Source organism: Paramisgurnus dabryanus, chromosome 11, assembly GCF_030506205.2.
Source record: "Paramisgurnus dabryanus chromosome 11, PD_genome_1.1, whole genome shotgun sequence".
In the NCBI taxonomy this organism is placed as follows: domain Eukaryota; kingdom Metazoa; phylum Chordata; class Actinopteri; order Cypriniformes; family Cobitidae; genus Paramisgurnus; species Paramisgurnus dabryanus.
This window is the reverse complement of record NC_133347.1, coordinates 20,907,682-20,923,462: the sequence shown is the minus strand read 5'-3', so window position 1 is coordinate 20,923,462 and position 15,781 is coordinate 20,907,682. Positions and strand designations below refer to the sequence as shown.

The 15,781-nt window shown below is 38.7% G+C and overlaps 1 protein-coding gene across 3 annotated transcripts in view; it reads left to right on the top strand.

Moving 5' to 3' along the window:
* Window positions 1-15,533, top strand: part of slc23a2 (solute carrier family 23 member 2) — a 38,360-nt gene extending 22,827 nt beyond the window's left edge. For all 3 annotated transcript variants that reach the window (XM_065247377.2, XM_065247376.2, XM_065247375.1), the window contains 10 exons: window positions 238-326; window positions 408-475; window positions 2,592-2,773; window positions 3,828-3,948; window positions 4,783-4,939; window positions 5,309-5,456; window positions 5,535-5,640; window positions 5,757-6,024; window positions 6,119-6,214; window positions 12,295-15,533. In XM_065247377.2, the coding sequence (XP_065103449.1) occupies window positions 238-326; window positions 408-475; window positions 2,592-2,773; window positions 3,828-3,948; window positions 4,783-4,939; window positions 5,309-5,456; window positions 5,535-5,640; window positions 5,757-6,024; window positions 6,119-6,214; window positions 12,295-12,548 (1,489 nt within the window). In that variant the 3' untranslated portion in view covers window positions 12,549-15,533. The remainder of the gene's footprint in view (window positions 1-237; window positions 327-407; window positions 476-2,591; window positions 2,774-3,827; window positions 3,949-4,782; window positions 4,940-5,308; window positions 5,457-5,534; window positions 5,641-5,756; window positions 6,025-6,118; window positions 6,215-12,294) is intronic.
* The last annotated feature ends 248 nt before the right edge of the window (window positions 15,534-15,781 follow it).

Here is a 15,781-nt window from a genome sequence, read left to right as displayed (position 1 = left end):
TAAACTGTTTCAAGGAAACGTTTGCTTCCAAGATCTGACATCACTGACTGACAATGTGCGACAGGAATTAAAGGTTTGACCTCATAATTGAGTTAAGGGCTCGGCTCACAGGAACGTGATGACTGATGTCTCATTATCTACAGATTGATGTCTTTAAGGGCCGAGTGGTGTGTTGTGTGCGTGCTGTAGTTGTTCTTATGTCATCGATTAATGCATTTATGTGTGTTATGCCTCCAGGCTTCCATTGTTCCAAGCCAGCGCTTTTGCGTTTCTAGCTCCGGCGAGGGCCATCCTGTCTCTGGATAAGTGGAAGTGTAACGCAACAGGTACAAGTCGCACGCACAAGCACACACTTCTGCACATGCTGTACTTAAAATGCTAATCTGATTGTCATGTGCTCTGTGCAGATGTTCCTTTATTAAATAGCACAGAGCTGCCGCACACAGAAGACATCTGGCATCCCAGGATACGTGAGGTGAGTAGTTACAGAAACAGAGAAGTGTGAACTGCAAACCAAAGCCAAATAAGATCATGCATTGCTCATACATAAGCCCCAAAAAATATATTTTACAATCTAATACTTCATAGGGTTTGATAATGATGCTGTTTCTGTAAGCTGATTAAATGTTTTTTCGTTCCTCTCTCCAAATACTTCATTGTGCATTGGTACAAGGCTTTCCTAAAACACACATCATTAAACATATGTGTTAGGTTATCTTTTTTAAAGGAATTAGTGTAAACGGATATCGATTCTTTATCCCAGTTGAGACCGTAGTAGGCATGAAGTCAAATCAAATTAGATTAAATGGAGCATTAAACTGTCTGGAGGTCTTTGTCAATGACACCGTTCAGCCTTAATCTCCCATAAACATTAACACATCCTTCTTTCTTTCCTTGTTTTGTTCTTCGTGAATTAATACACGCTTGATCACACTCACCAGCTATTGTTCATTTGTTACATTTGTTTATTGTCACTGTCTTTAGCTCAAATTGTTAATCAAGCAATAAGAGGATACCATAAATCTTCATTAATCTCTACACATTAAGCCTTTCTCTTACAATTGAAGTCTATTCTTTAAAATTAGGATACAGATATGTCATAGTTAACTCTTTCCCTACCAGCGTTATAAAAGTTGCCAGCCAGTGCCAGCAGTTTTTATGATTTTCACAAAAATGTAATGCCTTCCAGAAAATATTCTTCTTTAAATATATAAACATACAAATATATCAAACAAAAGAACAGGCCATCTGCTTTTAAACAACAACTCTTTTTATTAATATTATAATAATAAACGTTATTTTCTATATCGACTTTAAAAGTAGTATCTTAAAGCGCTCCACAGAAGAAGAAGGTTTTTATCACCTCTCAAATATGGGTAGGTTTATTCAAAAAGGACTTTTATTAGAGGTTTAGTTGATCAGTATTTACTGCTTTTAAAACCATAGATCAGGGGTTCTCAAAGTCCGGACTCCGGTCCGAATTCGGTCCCGCGTACACTTCATATTACAAGTGCATTAATTTCTATGTGATTGATTAAATGTGTGCATTTGCTACTTTACAAATGCACATTATACTTGTAAACCATTCGTTTAGTTTTTTTTCTTTTTAGATTTAAGAGTATTCCTGGTCCGAAAATAAAACGAATTATTTTAAAATTTTCTGTGTGACGCTGTAGCTATCACACCCAGATATTATGCACAGCTACTTCATGTACTGCGGCTTTTGATCAGTAAGTCCTTATCAACCTGAAATCAATGTTGGTTAGAGTCGTTTGAAACATGCATTTGAAAAAGCAACACTCGTCAAACATAATCTTTATACCTATTCTTTATTATCATGAAAATACCTGAAAAGGTTTGAAGAACAGCAATATAAATATATCCTTAAGACATTTCCTGGAGCTGCGTGTGTCTAGTTCTTCGTGTGCAGCGCATATTGAGTTTCTGCCCGAGAGCGCCCCCTGGCTTTTGGATGTAGTGGCATTTCACCGTAATTCATTGAGAGGCATAGCAAGAATCATAAGCCAATTTATAGGTGCACCCCTAATTTAGGTCAGTGTCTCTGCCTACCAACCACACTTTTTTTTCATGGTTTATGCATCTGATGGAGAACAAACTGTGCCATTTCTCTAATTAGGTTGCTCTGTATTTTGCACCTGGTTACTTTTGGCATATTTCTTGTGTTTGGCAAATTTTTTTACTTTAAATGCAAAAATACACTTATGTTTTTCCCAAACTATTTGTGTTGATTTGTTATATAAACAAATGATTTACATAAAGTTTTTTCGGACCTATGAAAATGATGAGAATTCAGATTTGGACCTTTGAATGTAAACTTTGAGAACCCCTGCCATAGATGTTTAAGTGTTTTATTTGGTAAGTTGGGTAAGAGCGCCTCCTAATGGATAACAGCGGAAATATGGATTGACGTAAAAACTCATGATTGGCAGGGAAGCGTTTTCTCTTAATTGAGGAGATAACTCGTCAATGGCGGCGAAAGAGTTAATGTGTTTTTATTTCTTTTTGGTCACCAGAGTTAATCTATTTGACAACTTGTGTGTGTCTCTCTCTATCTTTCTCGCTCTCTCTAGATACAAGGTGCTATAATAGTGTCCTCTCTAATAGAGGTGGTCATAGGGGCCTTGGGTTTGCCGGGTGTCCTGTTGAAGTATATTGGGCCGCTCACCATCACCCCCACAGTCACTCTAATCGGACTCTCTGGGTTCCAGGCGGCTGGAGAGAGGGCAGGCAAACACTGGGGCATTGCTATGCTGTGAGTATTACACAAGGCTTACACTAAGGCTGGGATGATTAATCATGCAAATGTGTGTTTTCTCAATGAATACATTTTAATGAATTACGTTGAAATGACGGCACATCCAAAAGCCAGAAGTGTAGAAATAAATAAGGACTTCCTACTGACCAAAACACTGTAGTACACACACATCCAGGGTTCCCACGGGTCCTTGAAATCCTTGAATGTTTGTGAATCTGGGGGAAAAATTCAAGGCCCTGGGACGTTTTTGAAAATAGAAAGTCCTTGAATCTGTTTGATGCAAGAGGTTTTTTGGAAAAAAATCCATATAATTCCCTGTGTAGTGTAGGATAATACCATAAAAATTCTAGTCTTTTTAAGCACACGTGCTAAACTGTTCACCTTAAACGCTTGTATCTTCTGTATGTGAATGTTGATTCATACCAAAATGCTTTTTTGTATAGTTGTGTTTGACACATGAAAACATCTCTGGTTACGTATGTAACTCTTGTTCCCTGAGAAGGGAATGAGACGCTGCGTCTACCTTGCCATACTTCCTGCTTTCCTGTAATGCCGTCTTTGGCAATGTTACAGATAGCGACATACCTCCTGGCTCCTGCATCACCCTGTCTTTGTTGTTATGCCTCACCATTGGTTGAATTTGATATAAACATTCAGACACACTTACCCCTGGAGGCGTCCCCAAAGTGTCACCGCAGTGACGCAGCGCGAGTTCCAACGAAAGGGAACTTTAACAATGTATCTTAAAACGTAACCTGATATAACCTTGCTCTCACTTGAAATGTGTCCCCACATTTAATCCTTGAATTTGAGGGTATTGGACCTGAAAAGTCCTTGAAAGGTCCTTGAATTTTAAGATAAATAAGGTGTGGGAACCCTGAGAATCGGAGCCATGCAAATCAAAATTGATTTTGACAGATATTTTTTTTAATTGGAAACTCAATTAATCATCACAGCCCTAGCTTACACACACGTGTGCATGCTTATATAGTCGCAATATCTCACATTTTGTCATACGTGGCACATGAACTTGTTGTTTTCTTTTAAACAGAACCATATTCCTGGTCCTGCTGTTCTCCCAGTATGCACGGAACATCCAGTTGCCGCTTCCCATCTACAAATCCAAAAAGGGCTGGACCTCATACCGCCTGCAGCTGTTCAAGATGTTTCCTGTAAGCATCCTTGCAGTAATACAAGACAAACAAGTCTGATCATTTTATTGTGGAGGGGAAATTAAAAGATTAGTTCACCAACTAATGTCATAAAAGTAGTCCATACGTAGTTTTGCAGTAGATGTGTGTGAATCATCAAAAAGCACACAAGAGCTGAAAAAGAACAAATCCCATTTTGACTGATGAATTTCTGAGTTTTTAAATCTGGAAAACATCTGACATTGTATGGCAAAACAATCCCTCATTTCACAGTTAGGATTGCATAATCATTTTTATGAAAGCAATACATAATTGATTTCTGTATTGGTGTGGATAAGTATTTTTATTTTCCAAATTGAGGTGTAATTCAGGTTTTCATCTCATTAAGAGATCATGCCGATCATTAGCAGTCTCTTGCTCCAATAGTTTTAGGCACTTTCAGAATCTTGGCACCCAGCTGCTCATTACTCTCTGTGATGGAGACTCTCATGACCCCGGTAATGAACACACTGTTTCACTGCTGAGATGCGTTTGGCCCGGGTTGTAAAATGGATGCATTGCAGACAATGAAAATGAATTGAAAATGTGCTGAATAATATATGACAATGAATCGACAGGGAGCATCACCATGTGCTTTTGTCTGCCCAAGTATTTGCTTTCGTGGTCAAGAAATCTGGGTTATCATCCTTAGAACAGAAAGACAATTTGGGAAAAACAAAAAATAAGATTAGTTTCAATTACTTAAACCAAGTATGATTTATTTATTTAAATGGATAAAATTCAGCCACACAGGTAAAGATAGCATTGTTGCATTTTTACAACTAAATATTTGGCTGTATCTCTCTTGTTTTTTAGATCATTATGGCAATTCTTGTATCGTGGTTTCTGTGTTTCATCTTTACTGTGACTGACGTGTTTCCCCCTGAGAAAGAAAAGTATGGATTCTACGCCCGGACAGACTCCCGACAGGGAATTCTGGCAGCCGCCCCTTGGTTCAAGATCCCTTACCCCTGTGAGTGTTTTGGCATCTCTTTATGCTGTCCTTTAGCTCAACTATTAATGTGTATGCTAGCAATGCCATTATCCTGTGTTTAATTCCAAGGGAATACATTTACTAATTAAAAAATATTGTTTATGCATGGTAAGTGGCTTTGGATAAAATCGTCCACCAAGTGCATAAACATAAATGTTATTATAAATGTGCATTCCAGAATTTCAGTGCATTAACAACCATCAGGTTTTATTGGGAATGTTTCTTTAATAAGACACATTATGACAGCGAGGCATTTTGAGCAAAATTTTTGAGCAATATTTCTATTGCTGTGTGCTAAATTTGATGACATTACCCACAATGCTTTGTGTGATGGGTTGTGTGTTCCAGTCCAGTGGGGGCTACCGACGGTGACGGCAGCAGGGGTTATAGGAATGCTGAGTGCTGTGGTTGCCAGTATCATTGAGTCTATTGGAGACTATTACGCTTGTGCCCGTCTCTCTGGTGCCCCGACACCACCTGTACATGCCATTAACAGGTATAACACCCAGACACAATGGTGCACACACCCCTTGTTGTCTAAATGCATTTTAAAAACTACATTTTTCTCTCTTAGGGGGATTTTTATGGAGGGCGTTTCCTGTGTTATTGATGGCGTATTTGGAACAGGGAACGGCTCCACGTCTTCTAGTCCGAACATTGGGGTGCTGGGCATCACAAAGGTACGTCCTTTCCAATTTAACATCCATTGATGGCTTTAATTTTGTGTCACACAAAACATGAAGGACTATTCTCTGATTGGTTGATTTTGTTTTCTCTCTCTGCTCCGTTTGAGTAGGTGGGCAGCAGGCGGGTCATTCAGTATGGTGCGGCTATAATGCTTCTGCTTGGATTGGTGGGTAAGTTCAGCGCTCTGTTCGCATCATTGCCGGACCCAGTCCTGGGGGCGCTGTTCTGCACGCTGTTCGGCATGATCACCGCAGTCGGCCTTTCCAACCTGCAGTTTGTGGACCTCAACTCTTCCCGCAACCTCTTTGTTCTCGGCTTCTCCATCTTCTTCGGGCTGGTCCTGCCCAGCTATCTCAAAGAGAACCCTCTTGTTACTGGTACACTTACATATACACATGTATATTTGCATATTACTGAAGTGTACCTTGTCATGAGAAGCCATTGAGGAACCTTGTGCTCCTCTTTTTCTAGGTATAGTGCAGATTGATCAGGTGCTGAACGTTCTTCTTACAACTGCAATGTTTGTTGGAGGCTCCGTGGCATTTGTGCTGGATAACACTATTCCTGGTAGGTTTAAATCTTATGGTATGTATATTAAATGTTTTTAGTCCACAGCGTTTGTTTCATTTTATTACACGTCTCGTTGAAATGCTTGATTCTGATTGGCCAGTTAATTATACATGGTAACCCGGCTGCTGCAAATCATATTGACAGGTACAGTTTAATATTATACAAAAATATACATGTCTCTTTATGAAATTATATTTACAAATGATTAAACCAAATAGTGTGTTTGTGACATTTGAACGTCTTGTCTTAAACCGAAAATAAACAAGTTTTCCTCGTGGAAGGTCTGCATTAGTTAAAAATTAGCAAATAAAATATTTCAAATTCATTTTTAATGTTCCTTACCTTACTTATGAGGTAAATAGCCATGTAATAAGCAAAATAATGTACAGGCAGCCGGTAGTTATTGCAAAATATACATTATCCCTTATAATAAGGGTTATCAACTAGTGGAATGTGATGCAAAATTGGGTCCTGGATCTGTTCTGATGGGATCCTGGACAGGATAAACCATGCTAAATGCAAATAATTATGTTGGCTTGAGAAAGCCAACATACTGTTGTTGCACTTAAACTTATTATGTTGGCTTGAGAAAGCCAACATACTGTTGTTGCACTTAAACTTATTATTATTCCCTCTTCTTTTCTTCTGAGACTAAAATTTCTAACTCTAACTCGTCCTAGAGCTTTCAAGCTACAGCCATCAAACTTTGGACAGACTTTCGGTCTGATCTGACGAGGTGTGCTATATCTTTTCTAACTGATGGGACCTTCCGAATTCCTAAACGGGGCGCTGAAACACCCCAAAATTTCCATTGACTTAACATTGAGACAAACTTTGACGGGTCAAAGCTGCGAGTGAGAAACTTGTAGAAACTTGTGGCTTACCACATTTAAGGAGGCTGACAGGCTGTGTAAGAACATACCTCACAATGGGGTGTAAGCTGTACCCCTGGGGTGTAAGAGGCCCCCAAAATTTCCCATTGACTTATAATGGGGCAGGAAACATGCCCATAAAAGGGAATAAAAGCGTCCCAGATGGAATATCTTCACTTTAGAGGGTCTTAGAGACATGGGGGTGGGCTCATTTTACTCAAGCATCCAATCAGTCTCTTAGGATCACCCCAGAGCTATTAAGCCACGCCCCTAGCAACAATTTTGGGTACCCTAGCAACATCTCCCATAGACTACCATTATAAAAAGCCCAGATGGATATCTTTGCACCAGAGTGTCATAGAGACATAGGGGTGGGCTCATTTTACTCAGGCATCCAATCAGTCTCTTAGGATTCTTATTGAGGTTTTAAGCCACGCCCCTAGCAACAAAATATGAAGACCCTAGCAACATAATAAACAAAGCCTTATATCTCTGGATCTGAACATCGTAGAGACACAGGGGTTGGACCGTTTTTCTTGTGGTTTGACGTGTAATCATTATGGGATGCCAATTTTCTCCCTAGCAACCAAACTTAGTACCCTAGCAACGGAATAAACAAAGCCTTATATCTCCGCTTCAGAACATCATAGAGACACGGGGGTTGGACCGTTTTACTTGTGGCTTGAAGTGTGATCATTATGGGATGCCAATTTTCTCCCTAGCAACCAAACTTAGTACCCTAGCAACGGAATAAACAAAGCCTTATATCTCCGCATCAGAACATTGTAGAGACACGGGGGTTGGACCGTTTTACTTGTGGCTTGAAGGGTGATCATTATGGGATGCCAATTTTCTCCCTAGCAACCAAACTTAGTACCCTAGCAACGCAATAAATGTTAGCTTCATGCTAGCTTCTTGCTAATCATGCTAGCTTCATGCTAGCTTCATGCTAATCATGCTAACATCATGCTAGCTTCATGCTAACTTCATGCTAATCATGCTAGCTTCATGCTAGCTTCATGCTAACTTCATGCTAATCATGCTAGCTTCATGCTAGCTTCATGCTAATCATGCTAGCATCATGCTAGCTTCATGCTAATCATGCTAGCATCATGCTAGCTTCATGCTAATCATGCTAGCTTCATGCTAGCTTCATGCTAATCATGCTAGCTTCATGCTAACTTCATGCTAATCATGCTAGCTTCATGCTAGCTTCATGCTAATCATGCTAGCATCATGCTAGCTTCATGCTAATCATGCTAGCATCATGCTAGCTTCATGCTAATCATGCTAGCATCATGCTAGCTTCATGCTAATCATGCTAGCATCATGCTAGCTTCATGCTAATCATGCTAGCATCATGCTAGCTTCATGCTAATCATGCTAGCATCATGCTAGCTTCATGCAAATCATGCTAGCATCATGTTAGCTTCATGCTAATCATGCTAGCATCATGCTAGCTTCATGCTAATCATGCTAGCATCATGCTTGCTTCATGCTAATCATGCTTGCATCATGCTAGCTTCATGCTAATCATGCTAGCATCATGCTAGCTTCATGCTAATCATGCTAGCATCATGCTAGCTTCATGCTAATCATGCTAGCATCATGCTAGCTTCATGCTAATCATGCTAACATCATGTTAGCTTCATGCTAATCATGCTAGCATCATGCTAGCTTCATGCAAATCATGCTAGCATCATGCTAGCTTCATGCAAATCATGCTAGCATCATGCTAGCTTCATGCTAATCATGCTAGCATCATGCTAGCTTCATGCTAATCATGCTAGCATCATGCTAGCTTCATGCTAATCATGCTAGCATCATGCTAGCTTCATGCTAATCATGCTAGCATCATGCTAGCTTCATGCTAATCATGCTAGCATCATGCTAGCTTCATGCTAATCATGCTAACATCATGTTAGCATCATACTAGCTTCATGCTAATCATGCTAGCTTCATGCTAATCATGCTAGCATCATGCTAGCTTCATGCTAATCATGCTAGCATCATGCTAGCTTCATGCTTATCAAGCTAGCTTCATTCTAAACATGCTAGCATCATGCTAGCTTCATGCTAATCATGCTAACATCATGCTAGCTTCATGGTAAATCATGCTACCTTCATACTTAAACATACTAACAGCCAGATAGCCTACTAAACTAAACTTATGTCAAACCGTTTTAAACGTTCAGGCTACGCTTTCTCAAGCCAACATAAAGTTTGTCTTCAAACTTTACTATCTAGTTATTATTCCCTCTTCTTTTCTTCTGAGACTAAAATTTCTAACTCTAACTCGTCCTAGAGCTTTCAAGCTACAGCCATCAAACTTTGGACAGACTTTCGGTCTGATCTGACGAGGTGTGCTATATCTTTTCTAACTGATGGGACCTTCCGAATTCCTAAACGGGGCGCTGAAACACCCCAAAATTTCCATTGACTTAACATTGAGACAAACTTTGACGGGTCAAAGCTGCGAGTGAGAAACTTGTAGAAACTTGTGGCTTACCACATTTAAGGAGGCTGACAGGCTGTGTAAGAACATACCTCACAATGGGGTGTAAGCTGTACCCCTGGGGTGTAAGAGGCCCCCAAAATTTCCCATTGACTTATAATGGGGCAGGAAACATGCCCATAAAAGGGAATAAAAGCGTCCCAGATGGAATATCTTCACTTTAGAGGGTCTTAGAGACATGGGGGTGGGCTCATTTTACTCAAGCATCCAATCAGTCTCTTAGGATCACCCCAGAGCTATTAAGCCACGCCCCTAGCAACAATTTTGGGTACCCTAGCAACATCTCCCATAGACTACCATTATAAAAAGCCCAGATGGATATCTTTGCACCAGAGTGTCATAGAGACATAGGGGTGGGCTCATTTTACTCAGGCATCCAATCAGTCTCTTAGGATTCTTATTGAGGTTTTAAGCCACGCCCCTAGCAACAAAATATGAAGACCCTAGCAACATAATAAACAAAGCCTTATATCTCTGGATCTGAACATCGTAGAGACACAGGGGTTGGACCGTTTTTCTTGTGGTTTGACGTGTAATCATTATGGGATGCCAATTTTCTCCCTAGCAACCAAACTTAGTACCCTAGCAACGGAATAAACAAAGCCTTATATCTCCGCTTCAGAACATCATAGAGACACGGGGGTTGGACCGTTTTACTTGTGGCTTGAAGTGTGATCATTATGGGATGCCAATTTTCTCCCTAGCAACCAAACTTAGTACCCTAGCAACGGAATAAACAAAGCCTTATATCTCCGCATCAGAACATTGTAGAGACACGGGGGTTGGACCGTTTTACTTGTGGCTTGAAGGGTGATCATTATGGGATGCCAATTTTCTCCCTAGCAACCAAACTTAGTACCCTAGCAACGGAATAAACAAAGCCTTATATCTCCGCATCAGAACATTGTAGAGACACGGGGGTTGGACCGTTTTACTTGTGGCTTGAAGGGTGATCATTATGGGATGCCAATTTTCTCCCTAGCAACCAAACTTAGTACCCTAGCAACGGAATAAACAAAGCCTTATATCTCCGCATCAGAACATTGTAGAGACACGGGGGTTGGACCGTTTTACTTGTGGCTTGAAGGGTGATCATTATGGGATGCCAATTTTCTCCCTAGCAACCAAACTTAGTACCCTAGCAACGCAATAAATGTTAGCTTCATGCTAGCTTCCTGCTAATAATGCTAGCTTCATGCTAGCTTCATGTTAATCATGCTAACATCATGCTAGCTTCATGCTAATCATGCTAACTTCATGCTAGCTTCATGCTAATTATGCTAACTTCATGCTAGCTTCATGCTAATCATGCTAACATCATGCTAGCTTCATGCTTATCATGCTAGCATCATGCTAGCTTCATGCTAATCATGTTAGCATCATGCTAGCTTCATGCTAATCATGCTAGCTTCATGCTAGCTTCATGCTAATCATGCTAACATCATGCTAGCTTCATGCTAATCATGCTAGCATCATGCTAGCTTCATGCTAATCAGGCTAGCATCATGCTAGCTTCATGCTAATCATGCTAGCATCATACTAGCTTCATGCTAATCATGCTAGCTTCATGCTAATCATGCTAGCTTCATGCTAATCATGCTAGCATTATGCTAGCTTCATGCTAATCATGCTAGCATCATGCTAGCTTCATGCTTATCATGCTAGCATCATGCTAGCTTCATGCTAATCATGCTAGCATCATGCTAGCTTCATGCTAATCATGCTAATATCATGCTAGCTTCATGGTAAATCATGCTAGCATCATGCTAGCTTCATGCTAATCATGCTAACATCATGCTAGCTTCATGGTAAATCATGCTACCTTCATACTTAAACATACTAACAGCCAGATAGCCTACTAAACTAAACTTATGTCAAACCGTTTTAAACGTTCAGGCTACGCTTTCTCAAGCCAACATAAAGTTTGTCTTCAAACTTTACTATCTTTACATTTATATATGTAAATTAATTATGCATGGTTAGGATCTTGAAGGTGTTTGTTGTTTTGTGTTAAATTAAAATCTAAAGTGTTTTAGCTTGTAACATAATTGCTTTTTTGCTAAATTTTGCAGTTTTTTTTGAGTGTATTTTTTGCATCTGTATGATAATTATTTGTGACATTGTGTTAGATTTATTGCCATTTAAAGGGGACATTTCATAAGAAGTCAAATAAATCTTTGGTGTCCCCAGAGTACATATGTGAAGTTCCAGCTGAAAATACCATATAGATAATTTATTATAACATGTTAAAATTGGCACTTTGTTAGGTGTGAGCATAATGTGTCGTTTTTGGGTGTATCCTTTAAAATGCAAATGAGCTGATCTCTGCACTAAATGGGAGTGCCGTGGTTGGATAGTGCAGATAAAGGGGTGGTATTATCCCATTCTGACATCACAAGGGGAGACAATTTTCAATAACCTATTTTTCACATGCTTGCAAAGAATGGTTTACCAAAACTACTGGGTTGATCTTTTTCACATTTTCTAGGTTCAGAGAAGCACCGGGGACCAAATTATAGCACTTAAACATGGAAAAAGTCAGATTTTCATGATATGTCCCCTTTAATGTAAAATCTTGATCAAAAGCGTCTTAGTAAATTCAAAACCGTATTAAAGCCACTTTAGTATAACATTAGCGATTTCATGTTCGCCATCTTATCTTTACATTAAACTCTACTGTCCTATTATAGGTTCACCGGAGGAAAGGGGAATCTGTAAGATGAATCGTGGAAATGGGCCATCTAAACGGGACAGAATGGAATCCTATGACCTCCCGTTTGGGATGGACTTCCTGCGTCGCCATCGTATTTTCCAGTACCTCCCAATAAGTCCCACTTTCGCTGGCTACCATTGGAGCGTTCTCACCCATAGATGCCACAAGCGGAGCAACAGGAGGGAAGACGACATTCCAACAAAACCAGAACTGGGAGAAAGTGGGGTATAGTTTTCAGCACCAGTAGAGTTGGGGTTTTAGCAAGACTTTTTCAACCCAGTCAGTGCAACCCGGGTCCCTTTATAGAAAAGCCACCTATAGGCTCCTTTTATCCTGTTCTTCACAAACTCTCTGAATCCTTCATGGTCAGCTCATCTTGTCAATGTTCAACACATCATAGTTTAAATCTAATTGTTGTAATGGTTCCTAAAATCTTATAAACAAGCAGACAGCAGAACAACTTAGATGGTTCAGTATGTGTTTCCATGACAACACTGAGTGGATGCAATGGAGGTTGAACCTGTGTTGCTTTCTGACAGATTGGTATAATTTTATAATATATCTACTGAATTTCAGATCTCAGTGTTCCTCCTTAGCAGACCTGCACTACATATGCACACATCATCATTTCTGTAAAGATCATTTTATGTGTTAGAATGTGAATTTGCAAGTGCTAATTGTGTGCACATAGTGTTGACCGCCTCGCACCACACCCACAAACACGTGTGCGCGCACAAACGTGCTCACACTTGTTTAATGCATGTCATTGGCTGGGATCCTGTTAATGCAAGCGGCTAGTAAAAGTCTACGTACAGTAGCAATGCCAGGCTAAGTGCTTTGTTTTTATTGCACAGTTTGCTAAAGCAAGACTTGACGCACAAAAATGTATTTGAATCTTCTTTGGTTATGTCTAACTTAACTTCCAGTCTTTTTTTCGGTCATGCATAAGTTCAAACACTAAACTTGTCAGATTTAAGTCTCTATGCCTTAAACATTGAGGGAGAATTAAAACGTTTTAATCTGTAAATTATTTAAACAGTGCATGATGTAGTAAATGTCCACCGTTCTGCCTGTTTTTGGTGCTGCTGTGTTGATAAATAGCTGTGGTGCAAAGTGGGATTTTTGTATTGGCATTACTTAAAAAGTAGCGCTGCAGTATTTGCTTATCAGCAGTAATAAATACTTTTTTTCTAATTACAAACATTTTGGGGTGCACAATAGGTTTGAGACACCTATGCAGTAGTTGAAATGATATGGGAATGAATGTATTCGGTGAATGGTTTGGAAAAATGGGAAAGCCCGACTGAAACTGATGGTTATAGTCTGGATTTATCAGTGTGATCCTGTTCTGTACGGCAAGTTTCTGATATGTCCTGTATTTGGATGGACTTATTTGATCCTCGTTGTTGTGAATGTGGTTAATGTTAATCCCAAAGGCACCTTATATGTGGCTATCTTTCAAACTGTACAAATCATGCTATACTGAATAATCACAACTATTTCTTAATCTTTCATCTTTTACTGTATTAGTGTAGTTCTCAATGTTTTGGTTTACAGACATGTATTTTTTTTTAATCTGGACACTATCAGCCATTCGTTATACAGTATGTTTGGACATTTTTGGAATATCTGCAGTTTCCACAAAAGATTTGATTTGGCCGATGGGACTTTAATGTCATGGGTCACTTGTAAACATCCTGTTTATTTATCCTTAGTTGAAAATGCACAAAGGATTAACTGTGCCCAGAGATGCTATGACTTCCTCCTTAAGTTCACTCAGAGCGCCATCTGATGGTGAATATGTGTATGTCACACAGCATCCGCTTTAGATGCACAGTTTTTTGTTTTGTTTAATTTATTTATTTATATTAACAAAGTCTGTTTCTTGAATAAATTCCTCTCCTGCATACACAACTGAAAGGTTTCAGCAAGGGTATGGGAGATTTGGCCTAGATTAAATTTGCTCGGGCAAATAGAAATGGCTATTTATTTACAACATAACTGGTGCTTCCTCGGTGGCTCATTCCAAGTAATAATATGTTTTTATTAAGTTTATTTTCTCAATCAAGCTGACTTGTAAAACAGCTTTTTGGTGTGATGAGACAGTTTTTGGTTGGTTGTATTTGTGACCCTGCCTGTGAAATCAGTTTAAAGATATCAAGGTTATATTTTCACAGAATGTTCTTTACATTATGAAGGATTTTCACAAACCGGGTCACATTTGTTTTTAACAGAAACTTGTAATTATGCAAGGACCATTTGACTTGGTAACACAATGTTACAACTGTTTCTACATTTCATCCTTATTTATAGATTTTACACAGTTTCTGCAGATTTTTCCTTTTATTTAACTGGAAAGCTACTGCAGAGTGGTTTAAGTGTGTGTGAGATCTTTTAAGTGACAGTATTTGGGACCTGAAAATAATATAAATCACTTGTGGACACTAGGAATCAAAAAGTGCAGTATCTGATTTATTCACTTAGATGAAACGAGCATTTGATCCTTTTTGTTACATTACGAATATGAATCTTACTCTAAAACAGCCAGCACTCAAAGTGGTTTAATGATTGTCTGAAAGTTGTTTATCCAAAGTTAACGTAACAAGTGTGCAGGTTTCTCTCGGTTTACACCCACAAGTTAGTTTTTTACAGGTGTCAGTCATCATCCCCTAACATATTTTCCCTTAAATTGCTTGAAATGTTATTGTATGCAGAATGACTCAAAAATGTGGACTTTCTTATAAAGACCTATCACTTCCTGTGCCAATTGTTCTTTGATTAAAATAGTTTTAATGAGCATAAATATTTGTCATGGGATAGAAATGTTTTAAAGCAATTTGTAAGCGCTTTTTTGGCCATAATAATAAGCACTCAAATGCTGCTTTATTGATGCTAAATTTTGATATGTGAACATTTTGATAACGTATAACGATTTGAATATGTCTCGATGTAAATTGAGATCAAAGTTTAAAGGTTGTGACGGGTCTTAATAACATGGTTGCATAGAGTAAGAAATAAATAGTAAACCCTTCAGTTATTTTGAGGGGGACATATCTGAATAAAAAAGTTTTTCTTCTGAATAAGTGTACAATACATAATTTCTTTTATACATCATTTTGTGTTTATACAGACAAAAAGATGTTTGTAAAAATCCATGCATATAATCTTAAATCATGATGCTAGAAAGTGCAACATTTTGTTACATTTTTATTTAAACATTTTTTGTTTTCTTTACCAACTCTGTAGTTCAATGGAATATTTTTGTTAGCTAGAACTTTTTCATATTGTATTTTTCTAACATTACTTCTTGTTCATGTTGAAAGTAGTATAAATTGAGAAAGATGTAAAATACATGGAACTATTATAAATATATGAATATATATATTAAACTGAGTACAGAGTGTGTTATATTCTTGGACCAGCCATTGCAGCTTCTGTTTTTTCCTTGTTGCTAATAAGATATT